General features: G+C 37.8%; 1 protein-coding gene and 1 pseudogene across 2 annotated transcripts; one reads left to right on the forward strand and one right to left on the reverse strand.

Annotated features, from left to right (window-relative positions):
• The first annotated feature begins 1,181 nt into the window (after positions 1-1,181).
• On the forward strand, positions 1,182-1,395 carry LOC139983931 (U2 spliceosomal RNA; annotated as a pseudogene).
• Positions 1,396-2,442: 1,047 nt separating this feature from the next.
• LOC139982365 (uncharacterized) lies at positions 2,443-23,266 on the reverse strand. Of its 2 annotated transcripts, none has more exons than XM_071995117.1 (7): positions 23,085-23,266; positions 21,565-21,845; positions 9,578-10,426; positions 8,990-9,127; positions 7,136-7,264; positions 6,445-6,582; positions 2,443-5,371 (listed from the first exon to the last, which is right to left on the reverse strand). In XM_071995117.1, the coding sequence occupies exons 2-7, from the start codon at positions 21,634-21,636 to the stop codon at positions 5,204-5,206; spliced, it is 1,494 nt and encodes a 497-aa protein (XP_071851218.1). In that variant the 5' UTR covers positions 21,637-21,845; positions 23,085-23,266; the 3' UTR covers positions 2,443-5,203. The 2 variants fall into 2 exon arrangements, with proteins under 2 accessions (XP_071851218.1, XP_071851217.1); XM_071995116.1 differs by lacking the exon at positions 23,085-23,266 and adding an exon at positions 22,688-23,064.
• Between the last annotated feature and the right edge of the window lie 857 nt (positions 23,267-24,123).

Genomic DNA, 24,123 nt, shown 5'->3' on the forward strand with positions numbered 1-24,123 from the left:
TACCTACTATAATGAAGTACGCTGCAGCACACTGTAAATGGCGGTTACTTAAACGCGGCTATTATCAGATAGTAGTTTGGTGAATGGCAGACGGCATCGTTTTATTAGAAAGGTAGAATGTATGTGCACCAGTGCTATAATGGGACCGGAATTGGGTGGGCTGGTGGGAGTCCTACACTTTGAAGCCTAAGGGCAATAAGTGTTAATTTGGTGAGCTGGTGGGTTTGCGGGAGTCCTAAACTTTTAACCCTAAGGCCACTAAATGTTTACTGCTTATGTGGTAAATGACATAAACGAAAGAAAGGAAGGACGTCGGGTAGGTTACATCCACTTTCAGCTTCTCACGTGAATTAGTCACAACATTGTCCGTTGGGTACATGGAAAAGGATTTGTGGAGTGTAACTACATTGGCTTCTCCAGCTTTTCTTCCCCTTCGACCCCATCCCCTCTCCCCTCCCCACCCGTTCGTAGTGACTATGTCATTAATGCCTTGAAGCCTGTCTATGCCATAATCCAGTAGGGTTGGTGTTAAACTTACGCACAGGTATGTGGCATCCGCACTGCATTACAGAATGTTGAGTATTCTCTTTAACATATTGAGTGATTTGCTATTCGTGATACCAACACCCTTCAGGGCCATATGTACCAAAGAATTACGGAATGATGGTTATGGAACGCCGTCTTTGTAGTTTGAGACCATTTGTCCCAGAAGAGTAGTAAAAAAGTAGTTCATTATAGTGTACAGGCTCGTCTTTCTTGCACCTGTTAAAAAACAAAATGAGAAGCACTTGGAACGAGATTGGTCCCTGTGATCTGCCCTGTATTACAGATCTAATTATATATGCCTGCCCTACGCGTAATTTCACCGTTGACTTCCACACGAAAGCTGTAGTTCCATGGTTCAATTCTTTAAACATTGCAATATGTCGTCCATTTGCAAGTCTGACGAGGGAATGCAGGGAAATATAGGGGGGTCGTGAGGGTGGGGGAAGGGGTGCATTCTCGACACCTCGTGATCAAGTATCTTTCATATGTTATAGACTTTCGCTCCATATAGATACTATTCTATGGCTATCACGGTAAAGTATTGAGTTAGGAAAAAGTGCCTAAAATAACCCAAAAGATGTAATGTGTATGAATAATCATAAGCGTGGTGTGTTATAAACAACTTATGTCAACTGATCGCTTCTCGGCCTTTTAGCTAAGATCATGTGTAGTATCTGTTCCCTTTCGAGGGGAATGGCGATGCACACCCGACGATGATCACACAGTCACAGTCCCGATACAAGGTCACTGGGGCTGAGAGCGGATCAGTCGTTCGGTAGTTTGGTTTTCGTGCCCAGGTTCTTTCCTGGGCGACTTTTTACTTATGTAAAGTGATATAGAGAAAGCTTGACTCTTCCATTGGAAGCAAATTGACATAGGTGCTGGTAGAGGGTTTAGTCTTTAATGGGGGAGGGTGCGGAATGGGGAGGGGAGCGATGGGCACAAACATGGAGAGTCTGATGTGAACATGCGATTTTGATTTGAGGAGGCAAACCACAAAATCTTTTCTCTGTACCAAGTATTCCAATATTCGAACACTTTTGAACAAAATAGAACATTTGAATAACAATAATAATTTTTTTTGTTTTTTTAACATTAAAAAAGGGGGAAATTTTTCACAAAATGGGGGAATGAGAGGGGTGGGAGGGGGAGGCGACGGCACGTTGATATGATCCATGGTTAATTTCATGCTACATCGAAACATGACTCATAGAAGATAGATGACATTGAAGCAACTTTCTTGTTATGTCTTTATGTCAGTGATATTATTTTCGATGAATATTCGTTGTATGATAAATTCATATAAAAGCCTGTACAAAAGTTGTCGTGAAGTTTTTCCAAAAAACAGAAATAAATAAAATAGAATGGTGGAATTTTATCCCATAACCTTTGACCTTACCTTTTCGATATTTACATTCTTTTTAATCCTTTTTTAAACTTCAAACGTTAAACACTACGCACTTTTACCTCGTATACACTCTAAGAGTTACAAGTTACATACATACATTTAGACAAGTGTATAAAAATAACAGCTTCACAAGAGGTGGGGTGGGGGAGGGGGGGGCGGCAGGCGGTATACAGCTTCGGGGACGGGGGTTAAACGGTAATGTGTTATTTTACAATATGCTTACGGAAAATGAAGATCTCGATAAATGGTGGGGTGGGGGAGGGGTGATAACTTGTCCTCGAGACCGGACGATGTATGTATTACATAAAATCATTGAACAGATGTATTGCGTCACAGCAGCTAAACTTCCTTACACAACAATACATATACGACGAAATTTTTGTTTATCCGATAAATAATAGCCCAGAAATGTTTTCATTGAAAGATATGGTTTTTGACCTATCGTCCTCGGAATATAATAATCATCAGTTTTTTCCTTTTTCTTGTGGGGTGGGGGGGGGTAGGAGGTTGGGAATAACGTGTATACCTGCCTAATGAAATTAATATGAGTTTGAGTTAGAAAAATTATATTGGTTTGTATAAGGAATACAAATTTGTTGCAATTTCCACACAGAAAAGTAACTCGTTCATCCAAAATTTGATACGCTCACTTGTCACGAGTTTCGTGTAAACTTGATACTCGTATAACTCGTATAAACTAATACTTATTACCAATACCGGTACCCAACACTTCATTCTCGATACTTGTTACATGTCACCCGTGACTCGTTATTTAGTACAAGATAATGCTTATTATGTAATTTGAGAGTTTGAAATATCCAAACATAATTCTTTTGACATCAGCCGTAAAATGTCAGCCAACGTTAGCCTTCAAAACTCTAGCTGCTAAATAACTCAATATGTTATATGTTTATAGAACTGGCGTATATCAACATAGATATCGTTATATCAATAACAACAAAAAAGTGTAACAAAACTTGCAAATATGTATAAATATATAAATTTGTTGTCTTATGATGAGTGAGACAAAAGTTGAAACGAAAAATCATAAAAAAAAAAATAGTTGAAGCAAAAATACTTGATAAGAAAAAGTGAGTGAGATAGTAGCATAGCTTTTCACATTCCTTAAATTATTGGTTGTGTTATATAAGTTCATATTAGTATTTAAAAAAAAATATTGTTGAATACACAGCATAAACACATCAGATAAAATAATTTCAACATTTGCAGAGACATTTTTTTTTTGGCCTCGGTCGTTACTTTCCTTCACCGAACACATTGTTTTTTTTTGGGGGGGGGGGGGGAGGGGGGGCTCGATGACCTTTGACGCTTTATGAAATCAAACCATCACCCGACAGCATAAATAATTTCAGCGATATCGTAAATTATTATATGTTAGCATCCAGGTATATAATGTTTACATTATAATGTTAGCAAACTCATCTACTGAACTGTAATAAGAAGGGGGCAAAGTTTAACATTGATCTATCTTTCATATAGAAAAATTCAACATTGACTTAAAATTGTGAGATCTGATTAGAGAACCCGAGAGGATAAAGTTCAAGTCGTAAATATCTGTGATTTATTTCAGGAGTGTTTTTTCCCCCCGTTTATCTTGGCAAGATATATTATTCATGCACATATAATACATACTGATACGTCTATCTGTTCTATGCAGTATATGTGTAGCGCTATCCAATCCATAGAGAACACACTAGGTCAATGTATGTAACGTTTTTACAAAGGCTATATGGGGTTATAATAGTTGTGGTTTTTCTTTCAAAGTTTAGTTTTAAAAAGATTAGAATGTCTTAATTCGGTTCTCAGAACGTCCAACTATCAATCCCCATTTCAATTTTAAAGTTATGGTCCTATTTCGACAATATCACCCCACCAGAACCCCTCGCTTTGAACACCAGGGGCTAAGGCCAATTAATATCGACAACTTAATCTCGTCAAAGACGGGACTGATACATTTTAACTACAAGTAATTTTTAATTAAGGAAGTAAGTCCTAGATAAACAAACAGACGTGACTAGTCTAATATAATACAATAACTTAAAACAAAGACATAATTACTACATAAATCAAACTCAATTGAGGTATTTAAACAAAAGTGGGGATTAAAAGGTTATAGTATTATATTCATTAGGGAGCAGTAGCCTCACATGGTTACCCCCACACCCCAACCCCACACCCACCGTACCAACCATACCCTTCCCCCAGCACACGCACATATGGCAGTGTTGAAGCATTTTAAAATAGTGGTTGGACGGTTTGTGTATCTTTATCAATAAAAACACTGTCACAAAGTGATTGATATGTTTATAACAGTGGCAGCCACATGACGTCATAATTTTTACATCAAGATATCTCATACAGGGGAAAGGTTTTACTTAGCTCCGCTTTACGGCGGGGTGGGTAAGAATGGGTACGGTGGGAGTTCCATAAAGATGATGAGGATGGTTGCGTTTACCTCTCGGCTGGGTCAACCCCATCACCCTCCCCTCCCCTCACCCCTTCCCCTTCATTCCATCATCCATACAAACACACAGCATTTGTTTCAAAACGGCTTTGTAAATGTTGTTAATTTTAAATCCATTTTGTCAGTATAGAGGATAGACATGTGGTACATGGGAATTTCCCTTCCACAGAACTCATCGCTTCCTATAAAAACCCTTGCAAATTCCCCTGCAAGACACTTCCACGAAACAGCATCAGGGTTTTTATCTTTACACGAAATATATAGGGCGAAACATCATTGCGTAAAATGTCAGTGCCTTTCTCGTGACGTTGGCACTCCCTCTATAAACATCTATATGTATGTTGTCTGGGTTCGAAGCATTCTAACACACAGCACTAATATATTCAACCCATACTCAGCTGCGAACATTTATTTCTCTTTCATGGAACCTACAACCCACGGTAGCTCAATATGAAGGACATCTTATAACAACAACAACAACAAAAATAACAATATTAATATTTATAAATAATACACTAAAAACAAAAGGAACAATAGAGTTATTCATAACTCGTAATTATCTTTTGATACTCTTTTGCTGCAAAACTTCAACTGAATTTATATTGACTAATTCTGAAGATATTGGAGACCAGATTCCTCTCCGATGTATAAAACAGTATCATTTTAACTATAAGATATCTTCCAACCTGGTCATAGAACTTTTACAATAACAATCACTGAGATATCAAGGCAAGATATGATTTCTCCCGTCAAGAGATATACTTCTACGGCTTGATGTGGATAGATGTTGCCCAGTATTTGGTGGAATGCATGCAAATCTTGGCAATAGGTTGGGAAAATATCGGAAGATTACTGCCGAGCAAAACTGGGTTTCGAATCTCCAGGGTCAATTCTTGAAGGTCATCTTCGAATTCCGCTCCTGACCCTTCGAACTGAAAAGGGAAAAAAATGTTGAATTAAATCATTAGATCTTTCTTGCTTATTTGGCTTTTCTTTTTTGTGTGGGTGTTATTATTATTACCATTATCATTATCATTATCATTAATATTATCATTATCATTATCATTATTATTTTTATTAAGATATGATACAAATTATTTAGTTAAATGTTAATGTGTCACGAAATTTCGAGAAACTATTTATAAAACTAATAAATTAAGGAATAACGAATTTCTTCAAATTAAACATAGCAGTATTTGACGTTTGTATAGTTTAATTGGCATCTGAATTACTCTATAGACATGTCGCTAAACCCAGTCTAGCTCAGACTGGACTGAACTCTAAACTCGGTCTAGGTCAAACAGGCATTAACTCTAACCCCAGACTAGCTCAGACAGGACTTAACTCTAAACCCAGTCTAGTTCAGACATGACTCAACTCTAACCCCAGACTAGCTCAGACAGGACTCAACTCTAACCCCAGTCTAGTTCAGCCAGGACTTAGCTCTACCCCAGTCTAGCTCATACTAGACTTAACTCTAACCCCAGTCTAGCTCAGACTAGACTCAACTCTAACCCCAGTCTATCTCGGCCAGGACTTAACTCTTACCCCAGTCTAGCTCAGACTGGATTTAACTCTAAACCCAGTCTAGTTCAGACATGACTCAACTCTAACCCCAGACTAGCTCAGACAGGACTTAACTCTAACCCCAGTCTAGCTCAGACTGGACTCAACTCTAACCCCAGTCTAGCTTAGACTGGACTAAACTCTAACCTCAGACTAGCTCAGACAAGACTTAACTCTATCCCCAGTCTAGCTCAGACAAGACTTAACTCTAACCACAGACTAGCTCAGACATGACTTAACTCTACCCCAGCCTAGCTCAGACTAGACTTAACTCTAACTCCAGTCTAGCTCAGACTAGACTCAACTCTAAATCCAGTCTAGCCAAGACTAGACTTAACTCTAAACCCAGTCTAGTTCAGACATGACTCAACTCTAAATACAGTCTAGTTCAGACTAGACTGAACTCTCTGCTGGACTGTATAAACGTGTAATATATTACCTCGTCTTCGTCGTCGCCGTCACCGCTGTAGTCTTCCCCAAAAGCGTCCTCCTGGAGGTCAGGGGTCAAGAAAGAGAAGTAACAGCTCGAGAAGGTTGACATTGGTGTCTTGACCAATTCTCGCACGGCAACAATTGACTGTTGGGAGGGGAAAAGAAGAAAAGGTCACCATGTTGAGAAAACATAGGCATTTCAAGACAACATAGTAGAGAAAAAGTAATGTTTGGTTTGTTGGAAACAACAAAAAAACCTAAAATGATGGAGAAATAAATTTAAAAAACTTGTTGGTGAATAACTTAACAAATTGTTCATTAAAGGAATCGGCCGAGTGGAAATGTAATATTGACTGACGTATATAAAAAGAACAACATATATACTCTATGCATTTGTGTGAATTTTCCAATTCTTCTTCATTGCCTTTGTTCTATGATTTAAAAATCACAGTGTGTGGTACTTCAATTAAAGTCAATGTTTGGTGTCACGATGCCACTGTATCATGAAATATATCATAGCAATGTAAGGGGATTGCATACGCTACAGCACAGTTTAGATCTTTCTACAGCACAGTTAAGATCTTTCATGTACATGATAAAGATGATGCAATGGTGTTTGCTTCTCATTTTGTTTTTTAACAAAACGGCTGGAGAGCAAACCCTAACTTCGCTCGCTTTAAATTTAAGGATCGACTTACCACACTATAATCCCTCATAAAGATTCTCGCCGTCAACACGCCATCCACTTCAGATCGAATCTGCGTGATGAATACATTGGACGTACTCAGGCTGGTGACGTCATAGCTAGGATTTGAATACTGAGCCATCTAGAGCAGAAAAATAAAGTAGAAACACAACTTTTATGACGATAGATTTGGTGACTTGGTTATGCCCGTATCCTCTTAATCCTTTAAACTGTCGTTTGGAAAGAAAAACAATTGAGAAGGGAGTTGGAGCGGGGTGGTACACAATTATAATATCCCCCCTCTTCCTTACCCTCTCTCTAGTCTTTCGATAGATCCACCCCCCCCCCCTCCCACACCCAGCATTCGAGACCTCAATTGGGTGAAACGCTTCCTGTCTAGCGAGCTTTGTAAGTTATATTTGGAATTCTACAGATAACCACATCCGTGGAATGCATATATGAGTATGCGGATAATGGAGTTTCCTGTTCAGATGTTCATTACTCTATTTAAGTCGGTATTTTCGTACGAACAATGGGCGCCATCTTTGCTTCTTATTTTTTTTTTTTGGGTGGGGGGGGAGGACAAATATGAAACTCGACAAATTCCTACATGTGCACACGTACAACGTTTCCCGCCCCTCCCCCAACGTTTGATTGTGACGTTAATACAGATTCATTCAATAAGAAAGTATTCTAAAAAAGTATGCTAAAGATTTTTTTTCCATTCTTACGAGGGGTAAGAGAGAAACAGTAATTGGACCCAAAGAGCCTTTCGAGATATAATACTACATCACTATGCCTAGAATGGACAAATGTGCAGGGTATATAGTCTGATAGGTAGGATGTTCAAGCCTAAGTGACATACCCGGTGCAATATAGAGCAAAACCATCGTGATCATACTTGAAATGACTTCTGAGTCGTTTTTTACCCACGGGTCGTCTATCGAGGACCCCTGTATAGTACGGTGGGATCATATTCAATCTCCCCTACTATTATTCAGCAGGAGTTTCGACATCGCAACCACGAGTACAATATATTTGAACATGCAGGGCTAACAAGTTTGAAGTTAATATCAATGGATTGCAACGTGAGTATCGACGTAGCAACGTAAACAAAGATTACAACGTATACCTGCTTACGAAAAATAACAATTGGAAACTACAATAAACAATAGGAAAAGGCTTTGTTGTTTTCTTTTTTTTAATTTTTATTTAATTTGGGGCTACCTATATAGCCTCGAAACAGCCTCATAAACTGAATATGTCGATGCAGTGTAGCCTGCAGCACATCGACTGGAGAGGGAAGGGGGTGGGGGTCGCGATTTGCTCAACAACACCAGCTAGACACATCATAAAGCACGAACCCATCCACGTTTACTTGGGGGGGGTAATCATCCCCTACCACACTTACCCCGCCCCCCTCGTGACAGAAAGATCATTTCATAAAACATTCCTATATTGCAAACCTACATTATATAAGTCTATGACATGTAAAACTTATGTACAGTATAACCTAAACAGATAAAAATTCTTACACATTGTTTCAAAAGTTGCATAATATAGAACCATTTTGAATCTAAGCACCCTCCATTCACACAAGGGAAGGAGAGAGACAGACCATTCCTCCATGACGACATTATTACACAACCTCCGGTATCCTCCTTCCGTACCCCAGACCCCCCCCCTCACCCAGCCAAAAAAATGGTTGCCAACAGTCAACAAGACAACAGGACGTACCTTCATGGAACCAAACAGTTGCGCTTCTTTATCGAAGAGTCTCTTGGCCGTACCCCCCCCCCCCTCCCCCACCCAGCCCCAGAGCCAAAAAAATGGTTTGCGCCCCTGGCATAAAGAAATCAGGACGTACCTTCACGGAACCAAACAGTTGAGCTTCTTTGTCGAAGAGTCTCTTTGGCCAATTACAGACGGCGATCTCAATTCTCTCGGCCGGCGATTCGTCAATTGTAATGGTGGGTCGATCAACGGGTCGAGGAATGTATTCATCCTATGGACAAGAAATAAAGTAGAAAAGAAGAAAATATAAAGTAAAAGAGACAGATAGTTGAAGCAGGGAGCTATACATGCCCTAACCCTGGTTCAAGTCGTAAACAACAATAATATTCATCGATACACTTAGTAAGAAAGGTTTTCTGGAAACAGGAAACTTGCAAAAGAAGCCCTTCAAATATTTTGGGCAGTCTTGGTAAAGTGAATCTGTAACAAAATGAATGAGCGGGCGCACGAACAGACGGACAGACGAACGGACGAACGGACGGATGTGCGAAGGAAGGAAGGAACGTAAAAATGAATGAATTGAGTTCTGCCAGTTTACGTTAACAGTAACACGCAATTTGGGCAGTCTAGACAAAGGTAAGTCTGTATCGAATGTATTAAGGAACGTACGAATGAAATCAGTGAATAAACGAATGAACGAAAGAATGAAGGTCATACTCACAACAATATCGTAACTGTCACCAGACCCCACGTAGCTATCTACTTCACTCAATGTTTCGCTGAACAGGTCAATAGGCCAATCACTGCTAAACCAGCTATCGTCCTCTTGCCACGAGCCAGAACCTTCATCCGAGGGTTCTACCCAATCACTCCATTCTGTAAAGTCACTGTCAAATGCAGTGATGCTTTGGCTTTCTTCAACGTCATCGTCAATTGGATGTCGGATCCAATAAGAGGACATTACGTCATATGACAGAACATCCTCTACCGTTGTATCTCTTCCCCCGTTATTACGGAGATTGTCCAAAAAGCCTTTTAATCCACCCGAGCGAAGTTTCCCTTTCCTGTCGGGAATTAAGAATTGGTCGGCTTTTTTCGTGGTATCATCGACTGAAAGTGAAGAAGAGTCCGAATATGAATATTCATAGACTTCCGGCCACGACAATGACAACGAAACTGACGTCTCGGAACTTCCATATGGTAAACTAGAGTCGTAGACGCTTTCCACTGAACTACTGCTTCCAAGAAACCCAAAGTCACCACCCTCATCTTCGGAAAAACTGCCTTCTAAATCTGTATTCACTGATTTAATGAGGTAGTCCTTATCGGCTTCTGGTAACGATGTGCTGAAGTGAATAGCGTCCTCTATCGGACTCTCTGTGGGATTTTTCATAAAACTCTCGTCGGAATGTTCCATTTGCTCAACGTCTGTTTCGTATAGGACAAACAACCAGGCACAGTAACCAGCCAACAGGACGAGAGATAGGATTAAAATAATAGTTAAGATGAAGAACAGACGACATTTGGGAAGCTTCTGCGCCTCTGGCGGTGTGTCCATTGTTGGGATCGTCTGTAAAAAAAAGAGAAGAAACAGGATATTTTCTTATTATTTATATAACATTTTCTTAACTGAATAAATGTAGCATGCAGCCTTTGAGGTAGAAATCAAACTCGTTGCTTTTGTTTTAAAAATTAACGATTATTAGTAAAGTCGTGCAATGGACAGTGGGGCGAATCGAAGTACTTATCAGATCAGAGCAAGTGAGGTCAGGTCAGGTCAGGTCAAGTGAGAACAGGTCAAGTGAGGTCAGGTCACGTGATACCACCATAAACACGTAAAGCGTTAAAACATTCCACAATACAGCGGGTTAGGTCATTACGTCGGAAAACAAAAGGCGAAGATGTAATAACCCAAAACTTTCTCTCGTTTGACGTGTATGGCTCTCTAGTACCACCTATTACAGTGTATGTAATAACTTATGCGTTCATCTCCTAGTAAATATTATATATATGTGCAATAAAGTTCCTATTGTGCCAACTTAGTGTGCCTTCGTACGTTATCATGTCACAATCGGCGCCCCATAATATACTTTTAAAATTTGTTATACGCTAGTAACTGCACATATGCGATTCAAGTTTGCCTATATACGCGCATTTGGAATTTGCGAAACGGTCTTTATTAATTGAACCCAGTGAACCTTTCAACTCTAAGAGTCCTTTACAATACACATATAGGTGAAATACACCAGGCTGACATTTATCTATTTCGTGACTACAGCCTTAGGCTTACTAACCTATCACGTTAGCCAATTATAGTCCCTTACCGAGAATCTCCCTACGCGTAACAGGTGGTACCATGGTAACAAGGCCCAATTTATCATGTAATCCTTTAAGTCGTTGGTTACCAAGTTCAAATGTCACGGATTATAGCACAGCTAGGAAGCCCTTGCACCATAACAAGTCATTGACGAAAACATCCACACAGTTAAATACATAACATATGAAAAAAAGTGTAGCCTATATCGATATTTTCTTTGTCTCCTTCGGGAATATTGCTTTCCGTTTTGACGGGTTTGATTTACAGGTAAATTTGTTACATAACTTGAGCGAGGGGATAAGCAGACGACACTTTATCAGTCCATATCAATCTGTTGATAGGTGTACATGACGACCAATCATACCGTGAAATGAAAACAAGCCACAACTTCCAGGAGCTTTTATTTTTACACTACTAGTCTAACTTATAATTCAAACTGAAAATGTCGAACTCGGTTATGGCGAGGGTTACCGCCCAAGTGAAACTTAAGATCTACTAACAGAAGAGCAAAATAAAATAAAACTGTTAGCAAACTGCTTATCCACTGAAGAGGAACAAACACTTTGCATAAAGTTTGCGTATAGCTATAATAGGTTAAATAGTGTTAAATAGTATACGGGTGGGCCTATACATAAAACTATGCTAGAGAACGAGTATACGGACACAATATACAGTCTGTTTCCCATACAAGGGTACTGCACACACTGTAACGACTCTATAGTGACGAATATATATATATATATATATATATATAGGAATAACGGAAAAACTGTTAAACAACTATGCTGCATTTAGAGAAAGGCTGGATCTCGAGTGAGATACAATAATTGAATTAGGTAAGTGATTGGAAGTAAAACAGCCAATGTTTGGTTTTTGCAGAGCTTTCGAGCAAAACTAGCTCTTCTTCAGTGCATGATCACCGAAAGTGACAAGGAGTAGCAGGAATTGAAACTGTTTATATATATATATATATATATATATATATATATAGACGGCCACATGCCGTGCGCTATGTTAGTTTTACTCTTTATGGGCGGAGATCTTTGGGTGTTAGTGGGATCGAACTAGCCCGAAATATAAACTTTACGGCCTAAAGAGTGAAAACCACACGACGCCTCTATTTCAAAAGGACAAACACCACAGTTGCCCCAACTTCACTTTACTTGTGCAACTATGCATGCAGTTCTCATTGAAACCTTGATTCAATACCACACATATAGCTGACGTCACAATAACGCAAAACCAGCCTATTGCCCACAATGGGCAAGTTTCCAGTTAAGAAGAGTGTGTTATCATTGCAAAGTAAATAACTCCTTCTCAGAATACTGCTTTAGACGGTTTGTTTGAGGTAAATATGTGCTGGATGTTTGTGGTGACAGCAGTATATTAACGAAGTAAAAAGAATAAGCATTAAATTAGAAACAATAATATAAACTCCTTCGTGTCTGTTCATTTGACGCCGCTCTGTCGATTATTTTCGTCTTCTAATTAACTGAACTGATTCTTCAAAGTGTACTTTTTTTGTGGAGGTCATTTTCGAATTCTGACAACAAACTGTGACCCTTTCTTTCCTAGAGAGACACCTGTTCTCTGCCAAACTTCAAGGATTATTTCATGATGTAGGTCCACTTTTGAATGTTTACAAGCGACTCACTTAGAACTTCTTGCGTCACCTGTTACTTTACAAACTGACACGTAAAGGGGAGGTGGGTAGAGGTGTTAGACAGTCGTTTAGAGGAAAGAACCTTGTTCTCTATTATGTTGCCAAAAAAAAAATCACAAGTAATAAAGGGTCAGGAAGGAGACAAAAGGTGGCAGGTGGGGTAGGGTGGGGTTGGAGCTGTTCAGTAACAATTGTCATAGGTTTGAGACTGTGCGTGGTTATCAATATGCGATAAATGTACAGTATATTTATAGCTTATCTGGAGTGTTGTATCTCACTGGTCACCAAAAAAAAGCTAGCATGCTAAACACAACGACCAAGAATGAAACAAACGCAGAAAGTTCACTTCTCAATGTTCATGATATTGACTTACTTTTATTGAAAGCCGATGTGAAGATATGGGGGTGGGGGTGGGGGTGGGGGTGGGGGACTAGGTGAGGGGTGGGTTAGATAAGAAGCATTGTGACCAATTCATTTATAAAGGGAGTTATACGATATTATTTACAAATGGTATGAACGCCATTTTCTTAACAGCACTTCCGTATTGCCTATCTATTGAGATATTTTTTCGTATTTTTGCTTCTATGGTACACAATCTAACTACAATCAGGAGCCATGGAGCTCGATAACACTAGGTCCCACTTACAACCACTTACAACATGGTAGTATAACAATAACTGTTTGGGTATACGCGTGAACTATCGCGCGCGCGAGTTTTCATTTCTACATCATTATGGAACGCCAAATTGTGAGTCACAATCAACATTGCAAGCTGAAAAACCGTACTATGACCATGATAATAAAGGCCCAAAGATATATTCACAAATCAATGGTGAAGCAACATTCATGTTTTCATTAGCCCTGCAATATAGTTTATCATGCTTATGAACAAATATAATACACACTGGAGACGTACGGGGGAGGGGGGAGGGTGGTGTGTGTGGTTAGGGATTCAACATTCAAGAAAGAAATTGATCACATTAAGAATTCCCGTAAATCGGACGTGTTATAATAATATTTACGCTTGGCTGTGCATCTTCTATTTGTAATTTGTGAACTACCAAACTGGTTTTGGGTAATATAAAACGTGATTCGATCACTTGTTTACTTACGATGTAATGTTAGAATGTTTATGAAAACGTACAAAATTATCGGATAAAAATTGTAGTGACTTATGACGTCAGATTAATCGACATACACCATTTCAATCGAAGATGAGATTAAAATTTTCAATCAATACCCCGGATTACGAGTGCGAATAGGTACCGTATACTCTTTATTACAAAAAAATGAATTATGCTGAATTTCATAGTCTGGTTTAATAACGTATTTAACTGTAAAATTTTAAGCAAAACTAACGTTCATAAAAACGACTTCAGGTTGAAGGAAATGACATAAATATGTATCTGGAACATTTTTTTCTTGGCTACATGCAGGCTGGGTCATGAAAATTAGTAACATATCGCTTCTCGGCCTTTGGCTAAGATACTGTGTATAGCATTATTATGTTCCCTTCTAGGGGAATCGTGATACACACCCGACGATGATCACACAGTCACAGTCCCGATGCAAGGGGACTGGGGTTGAGAGCGGATCAGTCGTTCGGTGTTTGGCTTTTCGTGGCCAGGTTCTTTCCTGGGTGACTTTCCTTAAAAATAACTTCGCACAATTACTCATAATACTGTTCTGATGACGTCACGACCGGAAGTCATATCGTGATATATGAAGAATGTCTGGATGGTGATGAGTATGAACTCATAACAGGTCATATGTGCTTAAAGAATGAAATACACAAACAACCTATAGCAATTTTTTTTTTAAATTTCGGTTCGCCTACTACTTGTATTGTAACGTAACGTGAGTCACCCCCACACGCACGCATAAAACACGTGACGTCACAAAGAGACTGCGGCTATGTTAATTGTGATTGTGTACACAAAAACAAACGTTACTGAGTCAACGTGGAGTTCAAGTATAAGGCGTTAGGAATGTAAATAGTTGGTAGCCAGAAAGACTATGCGGGTTTTTTCTTCTTTTTTTCTTGTATAGTGGGTATTGTCAAGGTGACTTAGGTGTAAGGTTATAAAATCATGTAACGTCACAGTATAAAAAAATAGGCCTACTGTACGTGTTGAATCGGCAGTTTGTGTTAACAGTTGGTCTACTTCAAAACGTTCAGCCACAATTCAGTTCGAAAAGTGAAGAAATTAACTATGAAAGTCGTACATAATCAAGTGCAGATTACTTTTTAGCTACCATTGACATGATGTGCCAAACTTTGTTCTTATATAAAAGATCTGCTTTATTGGCTCCAATTATAGCACGCTATAGCTAGGAAAGTTTTGTGATTACGTAATCGACCTGCCGCGGTCGTTAAATCGACCTCAGGCTCTACAATTGATAGCCTGCATAGCTGCTCAACACCATTAGGTTCTTTTGTGTAAACACCGTGTGGAAATAAGTCCATGTCTACAGTGTAGTTAATCATACAGCGTTCACACAAAGACCCTCATACAAGAAAAATATATGTGGCAGGCGTTGCAGACTAATTGGTAAAAAAAGGTCATTTTACGACCAAGGCAGGTCGATTACGTCATCTCAAGAAACTTTTTCCATGATAGCATGACTTAGTTGGGGTCTATACAGCAGACCTTTAATTGTCCATCCTTCTTCAAACGTAAGGCCTATAACATCGCAGTAACACTAATCCAAAAAGGTTCAGGATCGATGTGAACACAACCGAACTTCGAACTTTCACGGTAACAGAGGAAGAGCTTGCCCCTCCCTGGTAAACGTTCCCGAAGAATAAGTTATCCTTGCAACGTTTTCTTGATTTTACTTCCAAATATGTTCGTAAGAAATCAAAACTAGAAAACCTTCAAAAATTGTCAAACTTTGCCCACCATTTTTGGTAGTATGATAAAATCCCGATGACAGTGAACTCACACACAATGCTAACATTTTGTTTTTAGTTCGGCTACAGGTGGCATGTAGGAAACTTTAATTTGAACATCTAGATATTTAACACCGAAATAGTTGTAACAATTCTATAACCAAAATGACCTTTTTTTCTTTTACTACATGTAGGATTTTTTAACCTTTTAGACTCGGGGCTCTTGTGTGACTGAACCACCAAGTTCATCGTGAAATCTTGACAACAGTAGTTTTTTTCTCCATCTACGAATACCGTAAGAATTCCCACGTACCCAGCGGGACTTACGTTCAAGTCAGAGCGGAACCGAGTTAAATTATCATGATCATTGTTATTATTATTTTTATTTTCTACTTCATACAACATGCAGACGGCTCAAGTCCAGTTCTATTTTGATTCAATTTCCGTCGTTCTATGGAACATCTTATCTGTGGAATTTGTAAACAGATACCGTTTCTGTTGCTGCACGCACCATTGTGACGTCACGATAGTCCAACGACCACCCTGGGAGAACACCTTTTGATTATCAGAAGATGGGTTTGCTGGTGGTTTCTATGGAACGCCCAAAATGAACTCAACAGATAATCAGTGATGGTCTGTAAGATTTATCCATCCATACTATGACAGATATATATATATATATATATATATATATATATATATATATATATATATATATATATATATATATATATATATATATATATATATATATATATATATATGTCCATGACGTGAACTTATCGGTATTTCGTTACTAATGTGTAGGCCTTTTTTTCTTTTTCTTTTAAATTTTTCCTTCTCATTTATTCACCATAGGCATATATATGGTACACATGAAGCATTCTGACATATACAATATGTCCTTAACTTCATTCAAATAAAACGTGACAATTTGTACTAAAAGCAATACAAAGCTTATCATACGATATGTTACGGTATATCTTTGAATTTTTAGGACTTTTTTCCACTTGCAGAATAAAGAACCTAAATTGATTTAAAAATTCATTCAATGTAGGTATTTCAATATTGATTTTTTTTTACTGAAAATGTACTAATGTGTAGGCCTACTAATATATAATTGGTGTAAAATATTCCTATACATTTGTTGCTGGTGTAAAGTGGCGACCACGTAATTATAAACACACTTAACATATTAGTCTATACATTGTACCCGACTGGTAGTGAGTCCGTTCTAGTATACTGGTACTCTATATAAAAACTCAAGGTAATTTGCCTGTACTATAGAACTCGTTCATTATGGATTTGTACTCAATTTGTACCGGGACAATTTAGGAATTTAGTACAGATATTAGGACAAGGGCAATTATTACATATTTAGTACAGATACTAGGGCAAACGTAAGTACCTGTATGCAATCTGAGAACACTGTAATCGTTGTACATTGTAGAAAGTAATACAATTTGAGTCTTCCTTTAACAACAAAAAATCGCATAAGTAAGTATAGGGCTTCATGAAAGGGCAAACTTGAAATATTTACCTTATGCATTAGATTTCTTATTACACATGCTGAATTAAAGGTTTTGCACCAATTAATTAAGAATTTCCGAGAAAACTTGAAGAATTTGTCGGGGGAAGGGGAGTGCCGCAGAGACTACACTGTGGCGAGACGGCGATTACAATAGGTTTTATTGTTAACAAAGCTTAGCTTTAGAATGGTATGTCTATTTAGTGATCTATTTAGTATTAACCACATAATAATCAACACGACATATTGAACGTGTGGGTTCACCAGTAACACAATATGGCACGCACAATACGTGACAAGAGCCTTTCGTTAACGTTAATATCTGTCAGACCTGGCCAAATCCGGTTCCGGCCTGACCTACAAATTTGGATTCAGTTCACATATCTTATATCTACATCCGAAAACATAATATCTATCCTATGGATTACACATATTACATCCTGACAGTAACATTATATGTGTACTGTGTAGGTTACACCGCTGCAATATATATATATATATATATATATATATATTTATATATATATATATATATATATATATATATATATATATATATATATATATATTTATAGAGTTGGTTGGTTGGCGTCTATCTTGGCGCAGAGTGCTCTATGTCCAGTGGACAGAGCGGAATATATGTTTCAGTTGTCTGACGATCGCTAAAACGCGTGAAACTCCGAGTTACAACTACTAGTGTTCCACTAGTATCAACATATATTTATTAATATATATATATATATATATATATATATATATATATATACAGCATAACTTAAGTAGATTGTAAATAATATAATAAATGCATGGTTACAGACATATTTAAAGTTTAACACGCCATCTGAGCCGCTAACTTAGATTAGTGTAATATATATCGCACAATATATGTATTTGTATTCGCTGTGGTACGACATACACATTCCAAACTAACTTTCAAAATTGTTAAAAGAACACAAATTTGAAGATAAAACTCAAGAAATTATTGACTATTTCAGTTCGGAACCCTCAAAACTGTCGACCTGCAGAACCGCACAGGTATTTTGTGCTCGTGTTTGTGTCACTTTAATTAATCTTTTGTAATTTGACCTTCGTTAAATCAATTCTCGGATGTAAATTTGGTCGCATCATAATATTTACGATAAACATTTTCTCACGTGAAGTGTTGCTGCTTTCTCTGTGTGAGTTTTGAAGCGTTGAACTGTTAAATGTTACAGGACGTATAAATTACTTCCTTATTGCCTTTATACATGCATCGATATTTCTGTTTCGTTCTTGCACGACGAGGGACGGAGTGAAACGGGGGGGGGGGGAGGTAATCATACGGTTCATTGTCAAGAGAAACTATGTATGATAGGAGGGTAAAGGTCTTTTAAAAAAGGAACGTGTAAACATACAAGTATCCTGTTAGCGGAAAATCATAAACCTGTGAACTGTGTTATTCTTAGGTCACGTTTTCACATTTAGCGATTATAACATCCATTAGCCTACGTATGGTATATGATGTCTTAAGCCCGGGTCACATCTGCGCGATTCAACACGCGATTCAACTCGCAATACAATTGAAGGTTGAATCGCGTAGTTAGACACGGGTATCAACTTGTTGCGCAATAAAAGTTGCGCCGTCGATTTGCAATAGAGCAATGTCCTAATCAGCGCAACTTCTTTGAAGCAACTTTTCTGATTCGCGTGATTTTAGTTGCGAGTTGAATCGCGTGTTGAATCGCGCAGATGTGACCCGGGCTTTAGTGTCACAATGAAAGCAACAGTATTGTCTTTTTACATGGCGAACAAGAAAACAGTCCATGTGGCTACGACTATACCAGCATAGCGACGACTATTCCCTCCATAGTGACGATGACGTCATATGTGTACATAAGTCTAGAATGAATTCCTTGTGACAATGTATCTTGTGATGTCAAATATGTGATATCACAGGTCATGTGATCATTTGTGCGCATTACAACCTTTGTTTTATATATACTTTTTATTTCGAATTGTCTAGACTGAACATTTCCAAGGATCCAATCTAACATTCGATTGGAAACGTCCATGTCTTATGGCGCGCCAATTGTGTCAGAAATTTTTTTTGGCAAGCTATGCGTTGTCGAAACAACCAATTAAGAGATCGACGCGCTGAACATGTGACATGTTTTTGCAACGACCTCGACCACGCGTACCCAGAAACCACGCGAGCGCATCATCAGAACTAAATAACGGGTAGATCATACAGACGAATTCTGACAACGAAACTAATAATATAATAATAAATCTCTATCAAGTCTCGTAATTATCTGATAATGACTTGTGACTTTATTTCACAAACTTAGAAGCTTCGAGAACGTTGCATCATATGTGGACTTTCAACGACGCGCACCTTGGCTTATACCGCACGTAGTTGTCACGTAACGGTGAAACTATTCACTGGTTGGTGCTTTCGACAACGCGTAGTGTAGAACACCAATTCCACGTGCTATGTCAGCAATTGCGGGAATCTGCATGGTGGCAACACGTACTAAGTCAGCCGTTTCGACTTACTGCATGGTAGCCATACTATGGGAACCGTATAGCGACTTCTGCCGTCAATTGCACGGCGCTAAGTTAGCGATAGCTGGTCTCAGGTGGCAACGATATATGGTGACGTCACCAAGTCAGGCACAGTGTAGCGGCATCTCCCCCGTGGTGACACCAGCACGTCATTGGTATCACCATACCAGCCTATAGTAGGCTCACTATAACGGCAACACACCAACCATGACAACCAAATCAGTTTGCAAAACTCGGATGGTGACGCCTGGTACCGTATTACGCAATAGTTCTTTACTATCTACAGAGTATCTCTTTCATGGTAAAAAGGAAGTTTCCCAATCTACAAGACATTCCACGTAATTTCGTAAATGACTAAAAAAAAAAAAAAAAATGGGGCACTTTTAATGCATATACCATTTTATTAAAACGTGACATTGCGTAACCAGGTTTTTTTCGTGTTTTTTGGTTGCAAAATTAATCTTAACAATAAGCTTTTTATGAAGCTTGTAGTTGTTTGCCTGTAAAAACCGGACATATCTATACCAACGACTTCCCCGTGACAAAGCTACAAGCATATGCACATGTATGGGGCAGGCTATTGACTTATTAGCAGTAGTTTCTTTCGAATAACATCAGTTCAACATCGTCTTGACATTTTAGTGTCCTCAACATTGCTAACATTTCTTTTTTTTTTGCAAGTAGTCTGTTTGTTTCTGACTATTATGTTTGTTTGCTATGCATGATAGAGACACCGAGGAATGTTCAACTGGATACTCAAGTATACTAACGGAGTGACTTCAGGCAGAATTTTAAACTGACACAGTCGAAGTGAAAGAGAGATACATTGACGTTATAATAACGATTCTATTTCAGTTTTTATGACACCCATCTTTAAACTATAACTACAAGGGGGCGGATGGGGCCGCCTTTCCATCCCCCCTCCCACCCCCTTGCCATCTACTTCCATCGTCTGTATGGGAAATTGTTTACCAATCTATCTCACAAAAATAATCAAGAGTAGTTTTATTACAACAAGCTTACGTTTAGAGCTAATTATCAACCAAGTTGATAGTCTAAACATTCTCTAACTATGCCTCGGATATTTTTGTTTTTTCTGGTCCACACCCCCCCCCCCCCCGAACCACTTTCATGGAAGTCGGCTTTAAAACTCAAGCGTTATCCCTGCCTTAACAAAATCATTCATTCGCCTGTGGTGGTCCTTTCAGTGTAAAGGTCCATGCTCCTTCTTAAATCAGTCGGGGGAAATTTATAATTTGTCTCCTCTAGAATTCGTCCCCTCCACCCCCCCCCCCTTCTGCTTTCAGTGCCCGGTCTAGACCTTGGGCACCCCGGGGCACTTCAGGCTCGGTGGGCCCCCTCATACACATAAATTGAAATACACGGCAAGTGACCAACTTTACACATCAAAGTCACTTTATGTCATGTAATTGGAACTGACAAGTTATACATTCCTGGAAGGTTAAAATTAGATATATATCTGAAGTAATTACATGTATACATGTAAATACATTCCAGCAAAATTCCATTTTTAGGTAATACAAATTAAAAAAATTATGAAAAGTTTTTTTTTTTTTTTATATTGAAGGCACTGCCTGCTTTGCAAAATCCTGTAGACACCACTGATTTAACACAAACATCACCTAGTCAAGCTATAAACGGCTAAGCAAGAAAATTTCCCCTCCACCCCCCCCCCAACCAAAAAATCAACAAAAAATCAACAGGATGCATTTTTGTTTTAAAGAAACCTCGAATACACTAACCTGTGGGGACTTTCCATCAACAATGACCACAATGGTATCCTTCTTCTTCTTCTGTGGACCTTTCGGAAACATGTTTAATTCTTCTTGTTTGTAATTCCGAGATAATTCCGTTATAATTTAACCATAAAAAGGTTTCACCTCCGATCTCTCTTGAGTTCTTCTTCTCCTCCTCACTAACCACGGTATACTCTCCGTGTATCAATTCTCGTTGTCACAAATGAAATATTAAATAAAGATAAGATGTCCTTTTCGAGAAATGAAGTGTAAAATTCAAAGTTATTCTGAGGAGAGAGAGAAAGAGCAAGAATATATTAAAAATATATATATATATATCGATTTTTGAAGACAAGTCGTGAGTAAACTATAGCGACGGTGTTAATTTGATGCCTAACATAACTTCTCTGGAAAGCCAAATGAATACAAAAAGGATGAAAAGAAACAGTTATTAATATTTTACTTTCTTGTTTCATTTATGATTACAACAGTTTATGAAATATGTTTAATAGACCTATATACCTCTTCACGAGAGCACGTGTCCAGGAATGAGCGTGGTCATGAGGAAATATACTACCACGTATTAACCTATATAGACCAGTCCTACAATATGCTACGTATTAAGTTGTTTCATGTTAACATTGAATATTCCAAATATAAGCGGCGGTGGCTTTAAAAAACTATATATATATTATATATACTTAGCCCTTATTGATAAGCTTGGAAAGAAACGTGTGGTCAAGTGAAACTGGCTAATTAATTTCCAGTATCATTTCAAAGCCTTAGTCGTAACTATATGTGAGTAGTGCACTAAACCGTATTTGAAATGAGGATTAGCAAAATGGTGAGGGGTGGGGGTAGGGTTGGGGGAGTTAATCTTTACTAAACAAATTAATGTCCTAAGACAAGCTAAACTATCTAGCACAATTTCTGTATAGGCCTGCAACTGCTCAATATCCAGATAACTCTGCTGGTGACAATTTACACTATACTGCTCGTATTGGGACTAGAAATAAAAAATAAATAAAAAACACAACTTCGTTTTTTGTTTTGTCTATGGTAAACAGTCCAAAAACCCATAGAATTATATACCTAGGCTACTTTGCAACAGTTGACAATATATACTCACCTAATTTAACACTTCCAAATGGAACGAATTAACCGATAGGGACTAAAAATAACAAGGCTATACTATAAACTATGATCCTCTCCTTGCTGATAACGTATCCTTAATGAACATTCGTTCCCTGTTTGTTTGTTTCACTGCAAAACGACCAACAGTTGCCCTCTCTTTCTACATCCTTAACGAGTTTGTCACGTCAATATGTAAAATTAGATCTTGTATATTATGTTCCCCCCTTTATGATACTCGTTGAGTGAGTTGATGTGTCCGCTATGTCGCAATACTAATACGTACACAGACTATTTCTGTAAAACGGCTACGAAACTTCCTCTATACTCTGACAAAAGTTTTAGTACAATACCAAAGGTTTATTAGAAGTGTTGAAAAACAAAGAGTTATTTACCAATCACGAGGCCAGCTTCGCTGTTGGGGTAACGAGTGAGTGGCATCTGTGTGTGATGTGCCTGCCAGGCTACGGAGATAAACTAACAAAAAGGAATCTTTCTTTTTTCCCCTCTTTTTCTTCTTCTTCTTTAGCTTCTTCTTCTTGTGTATTTTATTACGGTAGTTGCGTAGGGGAGACGAAAACACGCGGCGCTAATTTCAAGGAAAGAACCCCCAACGTCTATCTGTAACTATCAACACTGGAATCCTAACAAGTGTGTCTAGAATGGTATGGATATTATCTGCTAAGATGATAGATTACTTTTCACTCTGCCAGTATATATATCTATCAATATATATATATATCTATCTATTTATATATATATATATATATATATATATATATATATAGGCCTATATATATATATATATATATATATATATATATATATATATATATATATATATATATATATATATATATATATATTATATATAGATATATCCAGAACAATATAATCCAGAACAGTGAAAAAACTTCCAGCCTCCACCTTTACATGAGGACACCCTAACCACTAGGCCATGGATGTTGATTATATGTCCAGCCTAGGTTCGAAACCGATAAGGAAGGTCGTAATTCCACTGTAGGTGTTTGTCACCTGTATCGAGCAATACAGTTCTGCTTTTGGTGACATATTCTGACTTACTTTAGAGATCAAACATGATGCTTACCAAATCGAAATCATTTGTGAAGCCGGATCTCGAAAGAGATACTTTGAACAGATTTTTGTTAATGAAATGGAGGTAAACGACAAAGGCAAATGAATATATATATATATATATATATATATATATATATATATATATATATATATATATATATATATATATATATATATATATATATATATAATATATATATATAATATAATATAATATATATATATAATATATATATATATAATATAATATATATATATAATATAATATATATATATATATATAATATAATATATATATCGACAATATAGACACAAAGAGAAAAACTTCACGAACGG

The sequence above is a fragment of the Apostichopus japonicus genome, chromosome 16 (genome assembly GCF_037975245.1).
Source record: "Apostichopus japonicus isolate 1M-3 chromosome 16, ASM3797524v1, whole genome shotgun sequence".
Taxonomy (NCBI): domain Eukaryota; kingdom Metazoa; phylum Echinodermata; class Holothuroidea; order Aspidochirotida; family Stichopodidae; genus Apostichopus; species Apostichopus japonicus.

Bases quoted from the DNA above. Each gene is read 5' to 3' on its own strand.
- LOC139982365 (XM_071995117.1), bottom strand. From the start codon at position 21,636: ATGTTTCCGAAAGGTCCACAGAAGAAGAAGAAGGATACCATTGTGGTC. The intron at 9,128-9,577 runs GTGAGTATGACC...TCTTGTCCATAG, and splicing joins GTGACAGTTACGATATTGTT to GATGAATACATTCCTCGACC. The intron at 6,583-7,135 runs GTAAGTCGATCC...CCCTCCCAACAG, and splicing joins TTATGAGGGATTATAGTGTG to TCAATTGTTGCCGTGCGAGA.